At 48.9% G+C, this 21891-nt stretch overlaps 4 protein-coding genes across 4 annotated transcripts; 1 reads left to right on the top strand and 3 right to left on the bottom strand.

Annotated features, from left to right (window-relative positions):
- Positions 1–8543: 8543 nt before the first annotated feature.
- Positions 8544–9236, bottom strand: B0H18DRAFT_890696 (uncharacterized protein; the record flags this gene model as incomplete). Its single annotated transcript, XM_048041308.1, has 3 exons — positions 8544–8636; positions 8707–8836; positions 8893–9236. Coding segments are annotated over 3 exons (567 nt in total), but the record flags the coding sequence as incomplete, so codon positions are not given.
- A 4493-nt stretch (positions 9237–13729) lies between these two features.
- Positions 13730–18060, top strand: B0H18DRAFT_961324 (uncharacterized protein; the record flags this gene model as incomplete). The annotated part of the gene is made up of 18 exons (XM_048043043.1): positions 13730–13899; positions 14014–14200; positions 14258–14340; positions 14392–14455; positions 14661–14932; positions 15116–15173; positions 15214–15436; positions 15489–15569; positions 15621–15725; positions 15781–15809; positions 15874–15962; positions 16199–16270; positions 16329–16471; positions 16527–16637; positions 17314–17317; positions 17421–17478; positions 17566–17812; positions 17876–18060. 18 exons carry the CDS (start codon positions 13730–13732, stop codon positions 18058–18060), a joined length of 2181 nt encoding a protein of 726 aa, XP_047885326.1.
- A 643-nt stretch (positions 18061–18703) lies between these two features.
- Positions 18704–19330, bottom strand: B0H18DRAFT_1127536 (uncharacterized protein; the record flags this gene model as incomplete). The annotated part of the gene is made up of 3 exons (XM_048035286.1): positions 18704–18839; positions 18890–18963; positions 19025–19330. The coding sequence occupies 3 exons, from the start codon at positions 19328–19330 to the stop codon at positions 18704–18706; spliced, it is 516 nt and encodes a 171-aa protein (XP_047885325.1).
- Positions 19331–20191: 861 nt separating this feature from the next.
- B0H18DRAFT_1127535 (uncharacterized protein) lies at positions 20192–21379 on the bottom strand (the record flags this gene model as incomplete). The annotated part of the gene is made up of 3 exons (XM_048035285.1): positions 20192–20304; positions 20366–20523; positions 21099–21379. The coding sequence occupies 3 exons, from the start codon at positions 21377–21379 to the stop codon at positions 20192–20194; spliced, it is 552 nt and encodes a 183-aa protein (XP_047885324.1).
- Between the last annotated feature and the right edge of the window lie 512 nt (positions 21380–21891).

Below are 21891 nucleotides of genomic sequence, written 5' to 3'. Positions count from 1 at the left end.
ACTCGTAGTCGTACTTGTACATGCCCGAGCCCAAGCCTGGGGGACGTCGCAGACGGATGTTAAGGCCGAGAGGGTAGTAGCAGGAAGGGTGGCAAGAGAGAGGTGGCAACGACAGAGGGAGGAGGTGAGGCTAGTGACACTGACAACGGGACAACCTCGCGAGCGACGCGTTTGGGCGTTTGCGGGGTTGCCTCTTTTGGCAATACCACCTGGGTTGCGCGCCCGCATCCCCGTGGGCAACTCGCAGACTGCAGGGCGGGTACGCGGGTACAGAGATGGCTACTCGTACCCCTACCCGCGCGGGTTGGTCCCTAAACCTGCAATGCACTACTTACGAAGGTGACCCGTGCTCTGCACCAATCAGACTGGCTGTATGCGCACACGTGACCGCGTGCAGTCGAGCGCTGAGCGCTGAGGCCTTGCCTTGAGGATGTGGACACCGACCGTGAGGTCCGTGACTCGACGCGGCCGGGTGGTAGTCTCCGTTGCAGACCATACAAGCCGGCCGCGGCAAGCGTCGCCAAGTGGGAACACTCACTGATTAGACCGCGCCAGAAACAAGACTGATGGCCCTTACTATCGGGTATTGCTTGAGTAGACTAGGCAAACGAGAGGGAAGGGAGAGGGAGAAGAGTGTAAAGCAAGGAAGAGAGGAGAAGGGAAGATGGGGGTTCGAGGTCAAGAAGGGATCCCCGTTCTTGAACGACCACGGAAGCTTTATATATCTGGTCTTGCACGCATCTACCTGTGTCATTGCCTTGTCGCGCACGCATCTACCTACGTCATCACCCGATCGGGCGAGGTGAGCTACTTGTTATGGTAAGTACGTGTTCTCGGTACTAAGCGCTGTAAGCTGCAGACGGGCTCGAGCCATGACCGGGGCGTGCGTATTGTTCAGTGCACTGCACTTACTACTGCAGGTGATGGATAGTCTATGTAGGCACGTTATGCGGGCACGGCTCACCGTAAATTCGCGTGGTCATTGTTGACTCGTACTTCACCTGCAAACTACCAGTAGCTTCGGCAACGCACTCATTCGCGGGGGCTGTTAATGGATATGTATTTCTAGAGCTGCATCGTACAACGACTGTATATCTGAGCCCCACTACAGTTGACTGACCTGACCTGGAATCAACAGAATGTCGATTATTCTCCAGAACGGCCAGCCTATGTCTGGCTATAGCTGGCGTTGGCTAGTGCTACCTAATAGGGTAAGTCACGAATTACACCGCCTCCTCCTCCCAGGCTCGATATTGATTCTGCCTTTTCGCCGATGAGTAAGGAGAGCCTCTAGATCAACTAGAACTCAAGGAAGGGGAATCTGGGGGGTTGACTACAGTAACCACTACTCAGTTGGGACTTGCTGTCAGTGCTGTTGTACAAGTATTAGCCCTTGATCAGAGAAATTCTGATACCAAAGGATGTCTTTCAGTAGATTGTTAACAGTACTTCCCCAAGTAAAAACCAATCAACAGTGGAGGATGGAACCAATATACAGAGGAGAAGTATACCAGTAAGGAATTCTGAAAAAGGCCTGTCAAGAATTGATGTGTTATACGAGGAATATAACCAAAGACTGTGCAGTTTGCTCTCACCAAAGTGAACAGTTACCAGACACTGACCGGTAGTACAAAGCCATACTAAGGTATGTTACTGGATTGGAGCTCAGCTCCTGAGTCAATAGTAATGGGCTCATGTAGTACAATGTGAAGCAATGTATCACCATAGTAAGTGCCATCAAGACTGATAGAGTCATGGGCAGGATTGATCACTGATGAATTGAAGGTACACTGGCATAAGAGTACAGAAGCAAGTGGTAGATGAGATAAATGTTTGGACTTGCTCATAGGGATGCTCCTTTTGTGCATTTATGCACAGCCTTTTAGCTACATAAAATAATTCATAGAATCCTACAAAATAGTAGAAGACTCAGTACACCACTTTCCAAGGCCATTCAAGATGCACAATAAGCTCACAGGCTCATTGTAAGGCAAGGGTAGATGTGCCAATAATTCTCACTGATCATCAAGGATGTGCTCTGTGATTCATGACACACCACTTGCATGTTGTCCTGAAACACTAGCACAGCCTTATGAACACTAGTCACTCATAGATTGCCTGCCAGCTGGGACAATATATCAATAGATAACATAGTCTGAGCTAATAGAACCCCAGTAATATCTTCAAAGCATCTGGTCACAAGGGGTCTAAGGAGAGCACTAGAAACCTGGTAATAGTCCAGTCAGAACATACACCAATAGGTGCCACAAAGAATAACAATGTGGGAAAAAAGATCACTGAAATCTGGTCAGAAAGCATTGTGAACCCCAAATGAAGTCCATTAAAAGGATCTAGACTAAAGATAACAAAGCCCAGGAGTGATAACAATTCCTGCTGCCTACCCTATTCAAAGACCATATCTATGGAATCTCTTGTAGAAAAAGGGGTTTCAATGCCTTGTCCCTAACAACAGACTGCATACTAAGACTTGCACATGGGCCTTTCCTGGGTATTCTAGTAATGCCTACTATCAATGGTCATGCTCTCTGATCATAAGTCCAGGGATTTCTATATCTTCAGACATACTCCCACGATAATCACCAGTGTCATTTTCTGGCTGACTGTTCAATATTTTGTGTGCACATACAATGTATGGTACTATATTTGGATTACACACTATATTTTCATGTTGACATTCCTTGGGCATGGCAGATACCACCCAGGATCAACTGCCAAATGGTGTACTGGTAGGCACACTGCCACATATTTCCAATGCTGTTCAAATATCACACATGTTCACACCTGGGTCTAAAGTGTTATATTTTCACTTTCCATATAACATGAAAGGACCCAACATGAGTAGCTGATATTTTATCATCACATGTAAAAGGAAACAGTTGCAGCAAATGAGAGTACTCCCAAAGTCATATTATTGACTAGAGATCCATAAAAGGACAGCCATATATTGGCTCAGAAGTCCATTGTAATATGGCCTCTTGAAGACACTGTTGCTTAGTAAGCAATGCAAGTCTGCATTATTTCCATGGCAACCATGACTTCTTCTGAGCCCAATCAGGAAGAAATCACAGCATACACTGCAATATGAGTGATAGTAGACATTGCACAAACAGGCACCACTGTCAGTACATTTTTGCCCATATGAACAAGCCAAGAGCTGCCTATTCTATCTTCACATACCAAGGGCCATTGCATGAGAATAGGATGATGGTAGTGCATACAGACATTAGATATGCTCCAGGCAAAAATTATATGAGCAATTAACAACCAAGCATAGCACCATCATACTGTATAGTTGGCACTGCTTCATATTGATACAATCAGTCAAAGACATGCTTATACTGGACTGGGACAATAGAGCTGCAGACATCAGGCTGTGAACTCTGCATTAGCACATCTGAGATGTACTGTCATGCATTGGCCTACAACAGTCAGCACAATATGATGTCATGGGATCATCTGATTTTATCTCATTTCCTACCATTTATCTAGCATTGCAGAGACCATCAAAGCATTTGATCACCTATGTGTGGTGTCCCTACTTTATGACATTGCTAGCCTATAGACTTTCTAGCAACAGTAGTAGATGCACAACACAACTTGTACAATGTCTTTCTATCACTTTCTAGGATCAGTACAGTGTCATAAAGCTCTGCAAACCCATAATATTGATAGCTATGCCATTCACATGTGAGACAGAGCCAATATTATGAACATACTCAGCATTAACTGTGGCCTTTGTGCCACAGGTGTTCACCATTTTCTGCATATGCCATTGCCTGCCCAAGGGTTTAGACATGAGCCAATCACTATTTATAGCAAGCAGTACAAGGTGAGTGGAATCATACAGAATATTCCCTTCTTTTATCCGCATTTTCTGAGCCCAGACACAGCAGATAACTCGGACTTTCCGTTTTGAGAAGGTCAGGTACCACATATGGCAGGTTTCATTCAGGTCTCATATAGCCACACAATCCATAGGCAGTTGGCAAGCATCACAGGAAACACAAAGTGAAAGAACCAGTGTGTACAGAGGAATATGTATTTTATTTTGCTTTGTGAATGGTGGGTGCCATGTTTATATGAATCCATGGGAAGGCATACTATGTACAGCCTCTCTGACATCATATACATGACTGGGAATATTCCCAATTGTTTTTGATTTTTTGGGAGACCATAGCACAGCAAATACATTGTCACTAATGAGCTTGTGGCTTGCATTCAAACTCAGCCCAATAGCCTGCCTTTGCAGGGCCTATTGAAGAGTTGAACTGAACAGAATAGCCTGGGACCCTGTCTGGAGCTGCCAGTCCCTGAGAATTCCAGGTGATAATGGTGCTTACAAGATGGACCAAGACTCATTGAAAGAGTGGCTTGTATCAGGCTGTGCATGGGAAACTCTGCATTATTATATGTTTTCTGCCATATGACCTCAACAGTCAACCCAATACAAATCCATAGTACTATCAAATCTTTCTCTGATTTTCCTGCTATTTATCCAGTCCTGCAGAGGCCATGCATGGCCAACTTCCCAAATGGGCAGGGGACTAACCATATATGGCAGTTTTGTATGTTTGATATCCTCCACCTCACAGAGCCCATACATGTGGAACTGTCTTGTACAAGCATCATACACACACCAACATTTGCTTATATCCCCAGTATCACTTGCCAAGGTCAGTACTCTGTGAAACACAACAAGAACACCTAATCTGGGCACCCTTGTCAGTACTCAAGGGGCATTCCATGGAGAAGCAATATTTTGGGACTTTTCCGCATTTAATGGGGCTCTAATAAGGTAGTGTGGCTTCAAGCCATCAAAAAACTCGGCATGAAGAGCTGAGATTGAAAGATTACTTGGAAAGGGAATCTTTGTCAGCATTCCAGCCAATGGGAGTGCTCCAAAACCCCTTTTCAGTGACCGGAGTCGTCGACAGGCCGGAATTCCGGCCTGTCGACGACTCCGCTTCGGCAACGGGCGCTTAATCGAGCGCTTAGTAAGCGATGTAAGTGCATGCTGGTACTGCAGCACAATTCACTTGTTTTGGGCTCAAGAAAATGCAGATTAATCAGATGATATTCCAGGAGATATGTGGAGCATCCCTGAGCATATTCACAAGTGGAGAAGATTCCCTATATGGTCATTCAGTGCTGAGACATCAAAACATGCATGTTATCACCATCTTTCCCCATTAATAGCTGTGCTGTGCAACTTCCAGACACACCCATGCATTGTAAACTATGCACATATCCATACAGGTCATAGGCAATGTGTTTCAGAGACAACAAGCCAGTCATATATCTGCACAGTCACTTGTGATTATCTAAATGTTGTACTTTGTTATTCATTCCTCCAGTGTATGAGAAACCCTTTGAATGATGGGCTATCAAATGGGCTCATTATCTCTATAACCTCTATAAGAGTTGATTAGATTTCAGTCAGTGTATCCCAGTCAAATGCCACACAATCATGCATGTGTTTCTCTGTTTCCTGAATTTCAAACAACTGGGCAAGTCATACTAGTCATATATTGTGGGGGCCTCCATACAGGATTGTTTTCTTACATACAGCAGACATCACAAATGATTCCAATCACAAATAATATTCCCTGATTTTATCTGGATTTTCTGAGCCCAGACTGAGCAGGTTAAGCAAAATTACCATTCTAGGAAGGTCAGTTACCCTATTTAGCAGGTTTGAGATGTCAGAGAATCTGTGGGCAGCATATAGGCTTCAAAAGAGAGACTTTTGAGGTGAAAAGGGATGCACTCATGTGCACAGAGGCATTTGCATGTTTTTTTGTTTTGTGAATTGTGCCATGACCAGTGAAGGTAATGGGCAAGTCACAGCAGCTATAGACTCTATGACATCATACCTATCACAGAGATTATTTTGGGAATTTTCCGCATTTTAGTGAGGCCACAGTACAGCAGGTACAGTGCCACTAAGGAGCCTGTGGCTGAGATTCAAACTCAGCTCAAAACCTCGGCAGCCTGCCTGATTAGGGCAGAAAAGGGCTTGTTGCACCAATCAGAGCAGCCACTGCGGACGAACCGCGCTGTGCGAAGCGCTCACATGGTACTTACATTGTAAGGACGTGTATATTTTTACGGCTCTAAGTCGGAGCTCCTAACATAGGGAATGGGATTCCTTTGTTCGGCCTAACATTTCGAATGTTCCTAGAATCGGGAATGTAAGTGTTATGTTCTTCCTATGTTCCGAAATCGTGCCATGTTCTAGTAATGTACTTCCCATGTTAGGGAATTTCACTTGATGGCTTACTAATATACACGGTCTTGTAATGTTGGGCCCATGTAAGCGCCTCGCACAACCCGGGTTGTCCGCAGTGAGCTCGGCATCCCTCTCGTGCCGTTCGGAGGTGCAACCATGCCAAATTTCCGCACGGTTGCACCTCCGAACGGCATCTGGGCGCTTGATGGGCGCTTAGTAAGCGATGTAAGTGCGGACTGTTCCTGTGCTTAAGAGAGCTTGTTTAGACTCAGAAAAAAGCGGAAAATTGAGACAATATTCAAAATGATCCAGGCAATGTGAATAAAGCTGTATATTGCATGGGTTTGACATCAGATCAGATAGCATTCTCAATAACCTGGTAAGATGGTTGCTGTGGCCCCAGTGAGCTTATATAAGCCTGCTACTTGACTCTTGGAACTGCTCATGTACTGGACAACCCTATAAGATGGTAGTATAAGTACACATTCAGGTATGTATCCCTAGATTGTGTCTGTGAGCAAGACAAAGCCAGCAGTGGATGCATAATTACCATATGGAGTATGTGTCCTTCCCAAAGAGGAATCATACACAAACAGGGGCATGTAGGGCCCAGAAAAATGCAGAAAATCTATGAAATATACAGAAACATCAAAGACAAGTGTATGATTGCCTTGAGCTGCAATGGTTACCATTACATTGTATGCAAGGGCCATAATATGGTAAAAGATGCTCAGATTACCCATTATAGTCCTTGTTACCTGTATTATTGAGTAGTCCGTAGTGTCTGAACTACACATATACATTGCAGTGTACATATAGATCATATTTGAGTCATAAACAAGCAGATTGAATCTGCAGAGGCACATGTGCATTTTTTTGCTTTGCATTTCCTGGGTTAGCCAGTCACTGTATGCACTCAGTAAAATTCCTGTATACTCTCTGAATGAAGGGCTATCAGATGAGCATACTATGTATACTATGATTTGTTACTGGCTGAGGCTATATAGGCCCTACAGTGTGTGAGCGCTTGGAGCAATGGCCCACCAAGCTGCCAGTCACATGATATGTTTACCAGTTTCCTTATTGGGGGAACTGCTAAGGTGTTTCATGGCCCTCATATCCATAACAGAGCGCTTAGCCACTGCATTTGTTGCTATCTGTTGGTGCAAGTCGCATCGTCTGGGAGTCTGAAAATTCAGACTCAGATAAGCAACCCATACTAACAGTTACTTATCTCTGCTTATCGGGGTGGCTGCATGTCACGTGCACTGTGGGAACAAACTGCCATTCCGGAGCAATCACTAAGGCGTTTCATGGTGGTCCATCATAAGAACGATACCTTCATACCTCAGGGATTGTAAAGGATAAAGACAAATACTATGTACGTTTTACTAGTACTATGATCAGTGAGCATCATTTATAACATTTGCACAGGCCTTCCAGCTCAACGGTGAATGTGTCATGGACGATAACCTCATTAGCCAGTGACTGCTATATTGACAAGTGCATAGTTCTTCTTCTGGGTGCTCACACCTCCGTATCTTGAGTACACCAAGCAGTATGGTGAAACCTCACATTGGATGTTCATCCTAGGCGCCATCATCACCAGTCCCAAGGCCCTCGACACACCGGACAATGAGCTCCTGAAACACCGAGTCCCCTTCTGCATTGGCTTCACAGCCAGTTCACTGAATGCACACCTTGCTGCCGACTTCATCATCCAAAACCCTCCGCAAATTACTCCAACTGTCCTGGTCTCTTCGGCGGCATGGATCAATTGTGCTCTTCCGCCTCTGCGATAACGAGGCTGGTATGCGGTGGATTGCACGTGAGGAGTACGTGTGGCATCACCGTAAGCTTGCACCTGCTGGTCACCCAACTCCCTTGCAATGCCCGGAGTGCACGCATCTTCACACTCTCAAGACATTCTACACTGATGCCCATGCTGGGTATGTGTGTATGATGAAGGATTGTTCTTTCGAGGCGGAATGGGAAGTTGACTATGATGCTGAGGCAGAACTGGATGCATATCATCAGATGGTGGTTGGCGCATGCGGCCTTTGTCAGTAGCTCATCTGTTGTAGTTGAATAGTGTGGTGTATTAGGGATTCAACTCCTCTCCGTTTGGTATATTCAACTGTACCCCAATGCTATGTGTAGAGCTTCTTTGTTAAGATCTAGGCATTGCATGGAGATTACAAATGACACTATTGAAAGCAAGGATCAATCCATTGTGTGCCCTTCAGGTGTATCAATGTGCATGCACTTGATATCTGTCCTGGTGTCCTCCACATCACTTGTCATCATCATATCCAACAACATGTTTGACCTTCTGTGTTGGCAACCCCTTTCTCAGTGCTTGCTCAACTCGCTCTCGGTTAATGTCCTGTCCATAGTTTAGTAGTTTGTTTCAAATACAAAAATAGGCTTACATTTTCTATGCTGTGATCAAGGACACAGATGGAGCGCAACTTACACACCATCTTGTATTTCCCCTTTCCCCTAGGAACAGCCACAAATGAAGTTTGGATTTCCACCAATTGACCAACACTGATAGCTGTTGAATGAGACTTCTTGAATTGAGGCCTTATATACATTACTGTGTTCAGTAATCAATGTTGTTACTATGACTCATGACCTACTTGGCAACATTGTCAGGTTTTACCCTCTCATAGTATTTGACTAGACCATCCATAGTGAAAACTTCATCTGTGATGTGACGGCGGAGGATGTGGAAAGGGTCCATGTCATCAGGAATGTCAATGATGTTGGCAGCAGAGGTGTTCTCTGGTGTGGTGAGATATTGATTGTGGAAGTCAAGAGCAATATGTCCTTGCTCTTTCTTTACATCCCACTGATGAAGACTTCCTTGGCCAAGCCTTCTCTCAAACAGCTGATGGATAGACATCAGTGCCACAGCAGCTTCACTGAACTGGGCATTGCCAAGTCCAGTGGTACACAAGTACTGCTCTGTATGAACAGCCCTTGTACGGGCAATGCTAACATTTGTTTGTTAGCAGGTACAATTATATGTAGGAAAGTGGTAATGACATACTCTGCCTCACGGGTTATTGGTGGTAACTTGCGTTTGACCAAGTATCCCGCTGAGCAGCACTTCCTCAGGAGCGCTGTCATCTTCTGCATAGTAGACCTGTTGGCTGCAGTGCGCCTCAGAGCGATTCCAAAGGCCTAAGTCGAGCTCTGTAAAGTCTTAGGGACTTAGAGCTCGACGAGGCGGACTGTCTACGGTGTGCGTTACGTAAGGTGACCATAACTGTACAGTAGAAACAGCCACAAAGTCGAAATCAACAAAGCAGTGAAAAATCGGATGAGTGCAGGGGTTCAAATCCCTGAAGATGCAAACATTATGGAAAATGGTAGACTGAAGGGAATGATGTCGGAAAAAGTACAGTATGCACGGTATGGTGATGGCGTCCATGTAGAATAAAGGAGAACACACCAGGACACATTTCACGACTTCGACAGGGCAATGGAGCTCAGAATAATTTGCAGAAGTGCGGAATAAATTCTGAGCTCAACATCACCATCCGTTCGAAGTGTACACCTGATCCCATCTGTGAGCCTTGCCTAGCTGGTAAGCTGCATCAACACTCTATCCCTCGTTTTGCGACCAGAAATTTCGTCCGCATCGCCCTCGTCGACACCGACCTCAAGGGCCCTCTCCTGACGCCTACGCCGGAGGGGCACATTTATTGGATGACATTTATCCGCGACTCTTGGAGGTCCTGGGTTGTAGCCTTCCTGAAGCGCAAAAGCAACACATTCTCTGTGTTCCAGGTGTTCAAGGTGTACGCCGAAAACACCCTAGGACTCGTCCTGAAGGCTACGCGCGATGACAAGGGTGGGGAGTACATGGGCAAGCAGTTCGTCGATTTTTGCGCTCAGCATGGGGTCCAGCGTCAGCACACTGAACCAGACGAGCCCCACCAGAATGGCGTTGCAGAGCGAGCTAACAGGACGATTGCTGAGGGTGGGACTGCTCTCCTTGTTCAGTTGAAGCTCCCTCCGTTGTTTTGGGGCCATGCCATCTCTACCTTCGTCCACACAAGGAACTGCATGCCTACGTCGTCCCTGCGAGGTGCTGTGCCCCGGGCTGCCTGGAAAGGCGATGGGCGCAAGCCAGATGTCTCCTACTTCCGCATTTTTGGCTGCCTTGCCTATGTGTTGGTACGGAAGAAGGACCGCAAGGCGATGCAGCCGCACACGGGGAAGTGTATTTTTGTCGGCTATCCTGAGGGCACCAAGGCCTGGCGATTCTGGGACCCTGCTGCGAAGAACTTCATCATTTCGTTGCATGCTGTCTTTGACGAACACCGTTTCCCTGGAAATTCGCCCTTCATAAACGTTTTCGGCCTCCCTCTCGACGAGGTCGACGTCCCAGGACCCGAAGACGACGACGGCGAACCCGCTGAAGACGTCCCTGATGCGCCAGAGCTGCATGATCAGGGGGAGACGACTCTGATGATCCTGCACCTCCTGCACCTCCATCGCAAAATCAGCTCTCTGCGCCCCAGGACGTCCGCGAAAATTCCCCTGACCGTCCGGCACGTTCGCCCAGCCCTCCTGCACCTCCTGCGCCTCCACCGGCCCCACAGCGTCTGGCAGCCCGTCGTCAATTCGACAACTATGACGGATACAGGCCATATCCTGCGCCTTCACGTTGACTCCCAGCTCGTTCTACGCATTTTCAAGGCTCCCTGAATGACGACGACTTGCAGCGGCGAAATAAATCTCTTGCCCCAGCGTTTTAGAGTCGACTCTCAGTCCCCTGCCTCGACGCCCGAGCCTGGCCAACACGACGAAACGCCTCAGCGCAATTCTCCGTCGCCTGATCCTCTCATTGAAGCGCCACTGAGTCCACCTGCTGCCCCTGCTCCGCTTCCTGAGCCTGGTTATCCACCCTCTCCTACCTCCAGCGACGACAAACTCAACTTCTTGCGTGGAGATGGACATGAGGACACCTCTGGCTGCTCGCTGGATGCAATGATTGCAGACGTTGAGCACGTGTACTCCGCTGAAAGCGAGGATTTCTTCTCCTATGACGAAGCCCTCAATTTTGCGTTCGAGTCTGTGGCCCAGAATGCGTTCAAGGCGGACCAGGAGCACTTCGGCGAGCCTAGGACCTTCGCAGATGCGATGAAGAGACCCCCAGACGAGCGAGAGAAGTGGCTTAAGGCTGCTCAGGACGAAATCCAGTCCCTCGTTGAAAATGGGACCTTTGAGCTCGTTCAGCTGCCTCCTGGACGAAAGGCCATTGGCTCCCTGTGGGTTTTCCGTGTCAAGCGCAATGCTGATGGCTCAATCAAGCGGTACAAGGGCTGCCTCGTCGCCAAAGGCTTCTCCCAGTGTCCTGGCTTCGACTACAACGAAACCTTCGCTCCTACGCCGAAGTGGGCGTTGATTCGAGCCATTCTTGCGCTTGCAGCCCTGGATGACCTCGAGCTCGAGTCTGTAGACATCTCCTCAGCCTACCTAAACGGCGAGCTGAAGGAGGAGGTGTACATGCAGCAGCCAGAGGGCTTTGAGCAGAAAACTCCGAGCTGGGTATGGCGTCTTCTGAAGGCCCTCTACGGTCTGAAGCATGCTGGACGATGCTGGCACGAGAAGCTGCACGAGGTACTCACCAAACTCGGATTTTCGCGGCTGATTTGCGAGCACAGTGTCTGGGTCTACCTTCGAGATGGAGTGCACATCATCATCCCTGTCTTTGTTGACAATATCACCATTGCAGCGAAGTCGAAAACCGCAATTCAGCACGTCAAGGACGACCTTCATACGCACTTCAAGCTCAGGGACCTTGGGCTGACGTCCTGGCTCCTAGGAGTCAAGATTGAGCGCGATAGAGCGAAGCGTTCACTTTCGATTTCGCAGCAGCAGTATGCTCTCGACGTCCTGGAGTGCTATGGCTTCGCAAACTGCGACCCTGTGGGCACCCCAATGGAGCCTGGCCTTCGTCTCAGCGCAGACATGACTCCCAAGATGTCGTCTGAGGTCAGGGAGATGCAGAACATCACATATGACCAGGCAGTGGGTTCGCTTTTCTACCTTGCTGTAGCAACTCATCCAGACATCGCACGCACTGTGGGCAACCTGGCGTGTTTTACAAAGAACCCTGGCATGACGCACTGGAAGGCAGTCAAGCACCTCTTCCGATACATCAAGGGCACCCTTGACTACAAGCTCACCTATTCCCCTTCGTCCGATTCCGAGATTTTCGCCTCCCACACCGACGCTGACCACGCTGGCTGCCCTGACACCGGTCGATCCACCTCTGGATACGTCGTTAAAATGGGTACAGGTGCGATTTCGTGGTCCAGTCGTCTTCAGACGATTGTGGCGCTCTCTACGACGGAGGCAGAGTTCGTTGCAGCAGTCTCAGCAGGCCAGGAAATTCTCTGGCTTCGCAATCTCCTCACAGAGCTCGGTTTCGACGTCTCCCTTGCCTCCAGCTTCGAATCGACAATCTCTCTGCGCTTTCTGTTGCGAAAAATCCCGAGCACCACGGACGCATGAAGCACCTCGACTTGCGCTTCTACTGGCTCAGGGACGAGGTCGCCAAAGGTCGAATTGAGATCATACACCTCCGCACTTCTGACATGCCTGCTGATATCCTGACGAAGTTGCTGGCTAAACCGAAGGTGCTGGAGATGGTGAAGATGCTTGGGCTGGGGACTTGACAGGTCAGGGGGGAGTGTTGAGCTCGGAATTTATTCCGCATTTCTGCGAATTATTATGAGCTCCATTGCCCTGTCCAAGTCGTGGAACGCGTCCTGGTGTGTTCTCCTTTATTCTACATGGACGCCATCACTATACCGTGCATACTGTACTTTTTCCGACATCATTCCCTTCAGTCTACCATTTTCCATAATGTTTGCATCTTCAGGGATTTGAACCCCTGCACTCATCTGATTTTTCACTGCTTTGTTGATTTCGACTTTGTGGCTGTTTCTACTGTACAGTTATGGTCACCTTACGTAACGCACACCGTAGACAGTCCGCCTCGTCGAGCTCTAAGTCCCTAAGACTTTACAGAGCTCAACTTAGGCCTTTGGAATCGCTCTGAGGCGCACTGCAGCCAACAGGCTTGCCTCATTTGGATGGCCGCAATGCCATTGTGGCTGTCCAAATAAGGCACCTGTTGCACACCACCCTCGGCCTATGCCGCCCTGGTCCGCAGGGTCCCGGGGACACTGTGGTACGGCATGGCTGATGCTACTTGTAAGTGCCTGGTGCCTGAAGATAAGAGCTCAGGGTGTTCGCTAACCTTGAAGTAGAGTTCTAGAGAATTCACCGAAGTGTCAAAGTATGAGGGAGAGTTCGAGGGCACGGATGCATGGCCGGAGGGGAGGCATGTCCAGGTCACTTGATACAACATGTACCGGTACATCCCTAACTTCTTCCTTTCACGTCTAAGGGTTCTATCTCATTGTTGTTCACTAATCTTCAGCTCCCTACCTCATGTCCTTGTCTCACTACCACAGCCTACACGTGCGCACCCCTCGTGTTGCACCCCCCTCTCAAGACGATGATTTGGGACAATCACTGCACTACGGATTTCACTACATCGACTCGACAGAGCTCAAGGCAACCCTTGGGCTTGACCATATAGACGACGACCGCTCCGATAGGTCATTTGGGGGAGACACACATACGTAAACGCGCCCTCTATGTCAGACATAGCAAAGTAACAAACTGTGCAACCAATTAGCTGTGCAATCATCTTCACCGTTGTCCTCCCTCAGGCACACATTTTCTTCACCACTGCTCGACCCCAGGCCCAACACAAAGGACAACATCCCTCTTGACGTGAGACCAGCCGACGCAGACGAGGACCTCGCCCACGCCATTAGGTCCTGGCATCTTGCAGACCAGGTCTTCGGTGAGTTGCTGCAGCAAGACAGTTTCCCGTTCTTGTTTGATCAACAGACGGTAAGCAAAGTATTTGCTCTAACACCAATGATTTAGTCCTGAAAGTTTATTACACAGGCTCGAAACGACATAACCGAACACGTCTGGAAGGAGGCTTGCGAATACATTGATAGCAATACCAAAATACTCAAATTCTTCTTGTAAGCATGCAGCTGGTACCTCCTGATTTTGTGCCTCATATGTTCCTCTAGATTCACATACGACCCTGATAGACGTGAACTCACCATTATGGCACCGCTCGCCCTCCACAAATTGGTCAATGTGGCAGCGCTGGGCTGCCTACAAGACACCCACATTCTCGTGGACGCACACCAGACCTTACTGATTGACAGAAATTGACCTCTGATGGACAAGACATCACACCAAATACCGGACGTTGAGATGGGGTCAACGTGTATTGCATGACGGTATGCTAACTGGCTTCTTCATGTATGCTGTGGAGCTGACACACTCTCCGCAGGTTGCCAGAGCCAACTACAGAGCTGAGCTCGACACACACCGCATTCACCCAGAGATGTTCAAGTGTCACATCACCCTCGTTTCAATTCACAAGACTTCAGCATTCATTCCGTGTTTTCGGTGCACGGGGGACGGTGTCCTGGGTAGTGAGGAGAGTGGGGATGACAGGGCGAGGCTGCCTGTATATGTGGGGATTGCGTGGGTGGCTGCGACTGTGAGGGATGATTTGCCCATGGGCAACACCAGGTATAACAGTATAGGGGACGGCCAGATGTGAGTAAGGGGTGTTGGCGGGCACCGTGTCTGAGGTCTGAGTAGGACCACAGGACTTGTAGTGACAATATTGTACAGTCAGTATGTGACAACAGCGGAGGAAGCTTGTATCCTCAGTGGTGGTGCCTGTTCATACATTGAGGGAAACAGCTGAGTCACAGGTTATATTTCTCACTGACCGAGTGATTTGGTGACTCCCACTTCCGCTGTTCTGAGAGAGGAAGTGTTGTCGGAATTTCACGTAAGCGGAGTCAAGTCCGCCACACTGTGCTTGTCTCCAGCTGCACTTGTCACCGCAAATACTGTCCACAGTGACAATGTTCCTCACAGAAGAGGAATGTACCTGTTTGGTAGAGTTGCTGAGCCGTACACCTGATCTCAGCCACGTGTTGAGGATGTTGCTGGCAAGGCTAGAGGGTATTGATATTCCAAGTCCTGCAGACCTCGCCAGCGCCAGCCAAATCACTGATGACTTGGATGGCATGTGCGCCACTAGCAACAGCGGTGAGAAGTCATACATCATACAACATTGCCTCTAATTGTCTTGTCTGCTCAGGTGGCACCGCGCCGGATGCACAGTGCATCATTCAATCTGAACATAACAGTGTTCACGAAGTATGTAGTGACAATGTCGCCAGTAAGTGTTTAGTGACCTACTGTATGACAAATCTGACGGTATTCACAACAGAAGGCATTGGTGAGACAACGATGCCTGACACATCAACCGTCTACGCCCGCAAGACAAGGTCCCAAGTCCAACCACAACAGGATAATTCTCAAGGGAATACAACTGGTGAGTCCTGCAATAGTACACACAATTGGGCTGACATCTTATTGGATTTGCAAAGGTACTCAGGGTGTCATTGACTCTGATACGGTGGGTCCCGTCCGCTCAACGTGGTCACACAATCGAACTGGCAAGACACTGTATGCCCGTAAAGAATGCGCCCCAGCTGGGCAGGCTGCCAATATGGGACAGCCCGAAAATCGACTACCGCCCTGTCTGCGCGGGGGCATCAACTTCTCAAATGTGCTGCCTGCTCCTGCGTAGATGCTGTGGGATATGGATCCCTTACCTGCACCGTCACACTTGTCAAAGAACACAGTAACACAGTTCTTCTCTGATCTCACAACCGGTCTCACAGATGAGGCGATGTTGAGTTGCTGCGATAACGTGCTATGTAGAGCAGATTCACCATTCAGTCCTAGTACTCCGCAGGTGGATGGATCACTGAGCATGTTCACTGAATGATGCACCGCCGCAAGATTCCACCATAATGAAGCCTTGGACTTTGCAGTGATGGTGAGACTGATGCAATTGGGGTGCAAGATTAGTAGGTATGTACGGACGTAAGGATGCATGTTCAGCGATCCAAACTGACTTAACTTCTCCTAGCCTTCGTCGCTGTAAGCCCCAACCAACTCTCAAAGCCATCTGGACGTCACAGCTGCAAGCGAACACCAGGAGAACCATCTCACAAAGAACATTCAAGAATTGGAATGCAATGGGCTGTAAATTTGCTTGGCTAGCCGGTGGTGGTAAGTGCAGCACAATCACGCATAGGCAATCATTGCCAATGATCTGTCTTTGCAGGCACGGTGTACGTCCTGGTTCTGGTTGTTATGAGGAACCTCAGAACGACCATAGGGACAATGGACGGTCATACTGCCAACTATATAGGGAACATCTTGAGATGGCCAGACGGTAAGTGGCTAGGCTGTTGGCTGCAGTGCGCCTCAGAGCGAATTCCAAAGGCCTAAGTCGAGCTCTGTAAAGTCTTTTTATTCAAAGAAGCGAAGATACACACCTAAGTCGAGCTCTGTAAAGTCTTAGGGACTTAGAGCTCGACGAGGCGGACTGTCTACGGTGTGCGTTACGTAAGGTGACCATAACTGTACAGTAGAAACAGCCACAAAGTCGAAATCAACAAAGCAGTGAAAAATCAGATGAGTGCAGGGGTTCAAATCCCTGAAGATGCAAACATTATGGAAAATGGTAGACTGAAGGGAATGATGTCGGAAAAAGTACAGTATGCACGGTATAGTGATGGCGTCCATGTAGAATAAAGGAGAACACACCAGGACGCGTTCCACGACTTGGACAGGGCAATGGAGCTCAGAATAATTCGCAGAAATGCGGAATAAATTCTGAGCTCAACACTTGTAATTCCTCTGTGTCATGCAGATTTTGTCATTTTTCCTTCTTGTGAACCCACTCACTTTAATTTACATCATACTGGATGGTATGCTTCTATTGTTCTCCATACAGACAGGGAGCTGTCCGAATGGACAGCAGATAGTCATAACGGCTGGACTGACCATCCTCATTTTGCTTAGCTATAGAGTGCTACTAGTACAAGCATATTTATATTTTGATCAAGCATTGTATGTTGTACCTGTCGGCTTGGAGTGCTCGGTGATGTACTCCGTTCCCAGGCAAACCACAAGTTGAACCGCGCTACTATGGCTGCTGACTGATGACTTCCAGAAGCACGGACACCGTCGGGTGTGGTCTCACGGTGTCCCTCAAGTCTGACTTATCTGATGTGGGTATCTCAGCTCACCTTTCATCTTTCTCTTGCTGACTGCTTGTTGCTTGTGTCTGGCTCGCAAACATGAACACTCAATCAAAGACTCACCCGCGGGGGGCAGATGACACCACCGCCAAGAATATGGCCGTGGCGCCCAAGACCGCTCGAGTTCCCAGTAACACGTCAGCCTCGAAGTCCAAAACCAAGTGGGGCAAGAAGTGTGATCGAGGGACTGATGATGAAGCAGAACACGTTGACGAGCGAGGCTTCAGCAAGAAGGATGTAGAACTTCTGAAGCAGCTGGAACACAGAAAGTGTCAAGCCGACAAGCAGAAGGAAGTGCAGGTCAGTAAGTGATTTGATTACAAGTTGTTCAAAGTGCTGAAAGACGCTACACCCTTGTCAATGCTAGAGATACAGCGCGATATGGCTGCGATGACGGCTGAAGAGCAGGAAGATGATGAAGATGCGCAGGAGGAGAGGCCTAAACACAAGAGGTCCAGGAAGGTTGTGGGGTCAGAGGATGATGAAGAACAGAGCAGCACAGAGCGAGAGGTGATGGACAATGCAGTGGCAGGCACTGGCAGCAGAGGATGAGGAGAGAGTCCCCAGAAGAGGATGAGCTTGAGCCAACCCCTCCGAAAGCTCCATCGCGCACCGGTGTGTAGTTCCTCAATATTTCTATATGTGCTACTGATAAATGTAAGATCACACACGAGACATCAAGGGTAAAGGTAGGGCCAGGCATGCTGCCCTGCAAGACGAGGACATTGATATGGAGGGATCACACAATGAGCGGGAGGATGCGCCCCTGTCCGATGAAGACGAACAGTTGCTCGCTGCGAGTCTACGTTCCGCGCAGGCTGCCAAGGCCCCTTCAAGGCCCCTTTGAAGAAGAAGACCAATAGCGACAAGGGCACGCGAGGCAAGAATGTTCATGGCAACAACGAGGATGGCACAAGATCCGGCGTGTCCACTCGCAATCGAGCAGAAAAAGCTGGGACTCATCGTGTGGCGGTCATTGACATCAGGAACAACAGGCTTTGCTTGTCAAGCCATGGAAGACCACTATTGTCTTGGGAACATTGTTTTGCTTGGCAAGACAAGTCCCGGCGGAATGTTGCTTGGGATGAATGACTCTAGCTTGGCCAAGCATCGTAAGGATGCATGTGCTTTAGGACCACAGACAGTTTGGCTGACCGCTCAAGCATCCTATGCCTTGTGGCACATTTTAATAGCATCAGTACTTGGCCAAGACCTGCAAGGCATATAGTTTCTCTGTAAGAGTGCTCTTGATGGTGTCGGGCATGGAGGTGCACACACAGACTAGTTCGTCATTAATACCCCTAATTGTGAGCATGTCTCTGTGGATGATGCTAGTGAGCACTGAGTAGCTAAATGTATGAAGATTTTGCTCAGAACTCACGCAACGCACTCTAACGGCACACGCACGTAGCTGGCAGCATCTGCCTTATAGCCTTCGGAGTATTGTGCTGCAAGCTATAGTGTCTCACAGATTCAGCAAGCCGTCTGCCTAAAAGGGAGACCTCGCGATACGAACCTGCGAGCCTAACTCCTCGAGATCGTTGGGTTTGGATGCGCGAGTTGCTTGGCGGCGAGCCGTTTCTGTCCAAGCAATGTTCCGGGTGTGATCGCCCCGCGGAGCTGGGAAGACCAGGTTGTGTGAATGTTGAGCATCGTACGATGTCTTGACGATGTCCTGGGCAATATCTGGCAGCACCATCTGAGCCTGGCAGTCACCCGGCCCTACCTCTGATCCTGGCGCGCTGATGTCGTCCAGCTCCGTCAGTGTCGACTCAGACGGGCTGGCGGCGTCTTGCACAGTGAGTGAGTGTGTGGCCTCCATTGCAGCAACAACATCGTAGCAGGGCTCCCATTTCACCTTCGACCTCGGTAGAAGGTGGAAGGCACCACATCGTGAGAATGGATGAGGGTGCAATAAATCATATATAGAAAATTCAGACTCACTTTGTTCACAGTGAGTCGAAGACCTTGTCAGGAGTTTCCAGGTCGCTGATCAGCGCACGATGTTGCTCGTCTTTTTGAGTGTGCGCAGCCCCGCCTACTTCTATGGCTAACGGAACCTGCTGTTGAAGCTGCGCGATGTAAGGGACGATGATGCCTGCTTTTATCCTGAATCTGAACATCATGTTTAGCAATAATATAGGCCTTCAATGTACGGGACTGTGAACTAACCGTCAGGGCAGCGTAGCATTGTTAGGGCTCGTGGGCTCGGAACCCTAGATTCAGGGGCTGGGCTGCCTCGTGAACCTACAGTTGGTGGTCGTGACACGACCAGAGGGGAAATGGGGATCTTGAGGTCGTGAGCAGGGCAAGGAGCACCTGCTAGAGTCGTTAGCAGGGCGACGAGCCGTGCTATGAGGGAGCGCAGAGAGGTCCTCGGTTGCCAGTGACAAGCTGGGCCGAGAGGGGAGTCCTAGACTGGCTATTGGGCCAGGTCGAGGGGGAGTCCTGAGCGAAGGCGACGAGCCTAAGCCGAGGATGGTTCCTAGGTGGGGCGACGAGCCTAGCCGAGGACTCAGAGAACTTACTCAGACGGTGCAAAGGGTTCACACGCGGACGAGGTGGTAGTTCAGGTGTAAGAGTAGATTACTTCCCAAAATGGAAGTCAGGTGGCTAGGTACATTGAGATAAGATGAGATGTACACTATCAGTTCATAATCTAATCTAATGGACAGATAATGGGTTATCTATCCGTAACAAGCATGTTGCCTACGGCCTCTGCCAAATGTCCGTTGCAATCCCCGAAGGGTTTTCTCAAGCCCTGTAGGGCAATCAGTACCAAGAAGTAGATAGACCCTAACACCAGAACATTGTGAGTATGAGAGGACAGTACTGCGCACGGCGTGAAGGTACATACCTCCACCGGCAACCCTTGCAAACTTTACGCCCTTGGAGCACCAGCCTTGAAATGTCCTCTTCTTGGGGCCCTTCTTGACATCTTTGAGCTCTCGCCGCCAGATCTCGGCCACGGCCTGTTCCTTGTTGCTCTGAAGCTCGCTGATACCAAAGTTATCCCTAGGTTGAATATATCACCAGTGAAAGTGCTCACCTCAGGCTGAGACTTGGAAAGCCAACCGTATAAATTGAGCATTGTCCAGAAGGACACCGCAGAGTTGACAGTGAGGCTTGATGCGCATCGAGCTGCCAAAACAGGAAAAGACTCGCCGGGCTGGAATGCAACACCCTCGAGCTCAGGTGCGCTTCGAGGGATCGCCGAGGCCGTTTCGAGGATGCACTCGAGAGAGATTGGAGGTGAGGTGGGCTAGGAACAACAATACGGAGCTCGTAGCTACTTGGGCAGGCATAGATAGGGTGTTCCACCTGGCAGCTCTCCGGCTGCTAGACGTAGCGCCTTCCGGCATGAATTGAATCCCTCCTTGAGGGCAGCCAATGGGTTTATGAGGGTGTACGGCCTGGGGACTTGGGTCTGGATAAGGCACGTTCCGGGTGGCCTGTGCCCGTATGTGCTGCGAAGACCGTGTCGTGCGCACTGGGCCAACTTGAGATTCCCTTAACTCCTCCTCTTCGCAGCCTTCTATTGTACGTCCTGTGTAACACTTTTAGTATACGCTAAGTAGATGCTAGAATACTTGCCTGGACCGCTTGTGAACGGCTCAAGATTGAGCCCGCCAGCCACCATTGTCGAACTGCACACATCCGAGGCCCAGTCTAGGGGCAGACTTGGGGGTCTCTCCAAGACAGAGTCAGAGGCGGCACCTCCTGTACTGCTTTCCAGGTGTTGCGAGAGACCCTGAAGAACAGGGTTGAGGTTGTCAATTGTGGACAAAAGAGCCGCAAGAGCTCGCTGCTCTTCGTTCGTGAGTTGCATCAGTTGTGTGCTGAGGGCGGTAGACTTAGAGGTAGAGACCATGCATACTGAGCCTCGCTAGGGGTGCTTAGCGCCGAAAAGAAACCATATACATAATCTACTTGCGGTAACGTACACGGGAGGCTGAGAGCGGACAGTAAAGAAGAGTAATGCATAACATGTACATGCTGGGGAGAGGGCCATAGCTGGCAGTACGATCCCTTTTGTTTGATACACGTCAGTTTGTGAGTAAAACATTTTGACCACATCATAAGTTAAGCTTGGCAAGACTGCTAGTATATTGTCTGCATAGACCACTGACATATCTTCCACATTTTGCATCCAGCTGCCATCTCAGGGCAAAAATATTCAGAGTAGCCTGCTAATTTATTAGGTTGTTCTAATGTGAGGAGCATAGTTTGCAATCATGAGCAACATCCCAATTGAGTAAGTATTTACATATTGATATGAGACTCTCCATTGAGAACACAGACATTAAGGATCTATTTCTTACTTGATGAATTGCCAAGTTAATTACCAATATTACCAAAATACTAATGAACAGTATTACTGGT

This window comes from Fomitopsis serialis, assembly GCF_022376445.1.
Source record: "Fomitopsis serialis strain Sig1Antser10 chromosome Unknown B0H18scaffold_257, whole genome shotgun sequence".
Classification (NCBI taxonomy): Eukaryota; Fungi; Basidiomycota; class Agaricomycetes; order Polyporales; family Fomitopsidaceae; genus Fomitopsis; species Fomitopsis serialis.
Note: the sequence above shows the minus strand (reverse complement) of the source record. Positions and strands in the feature narration are given on the sequence as shown.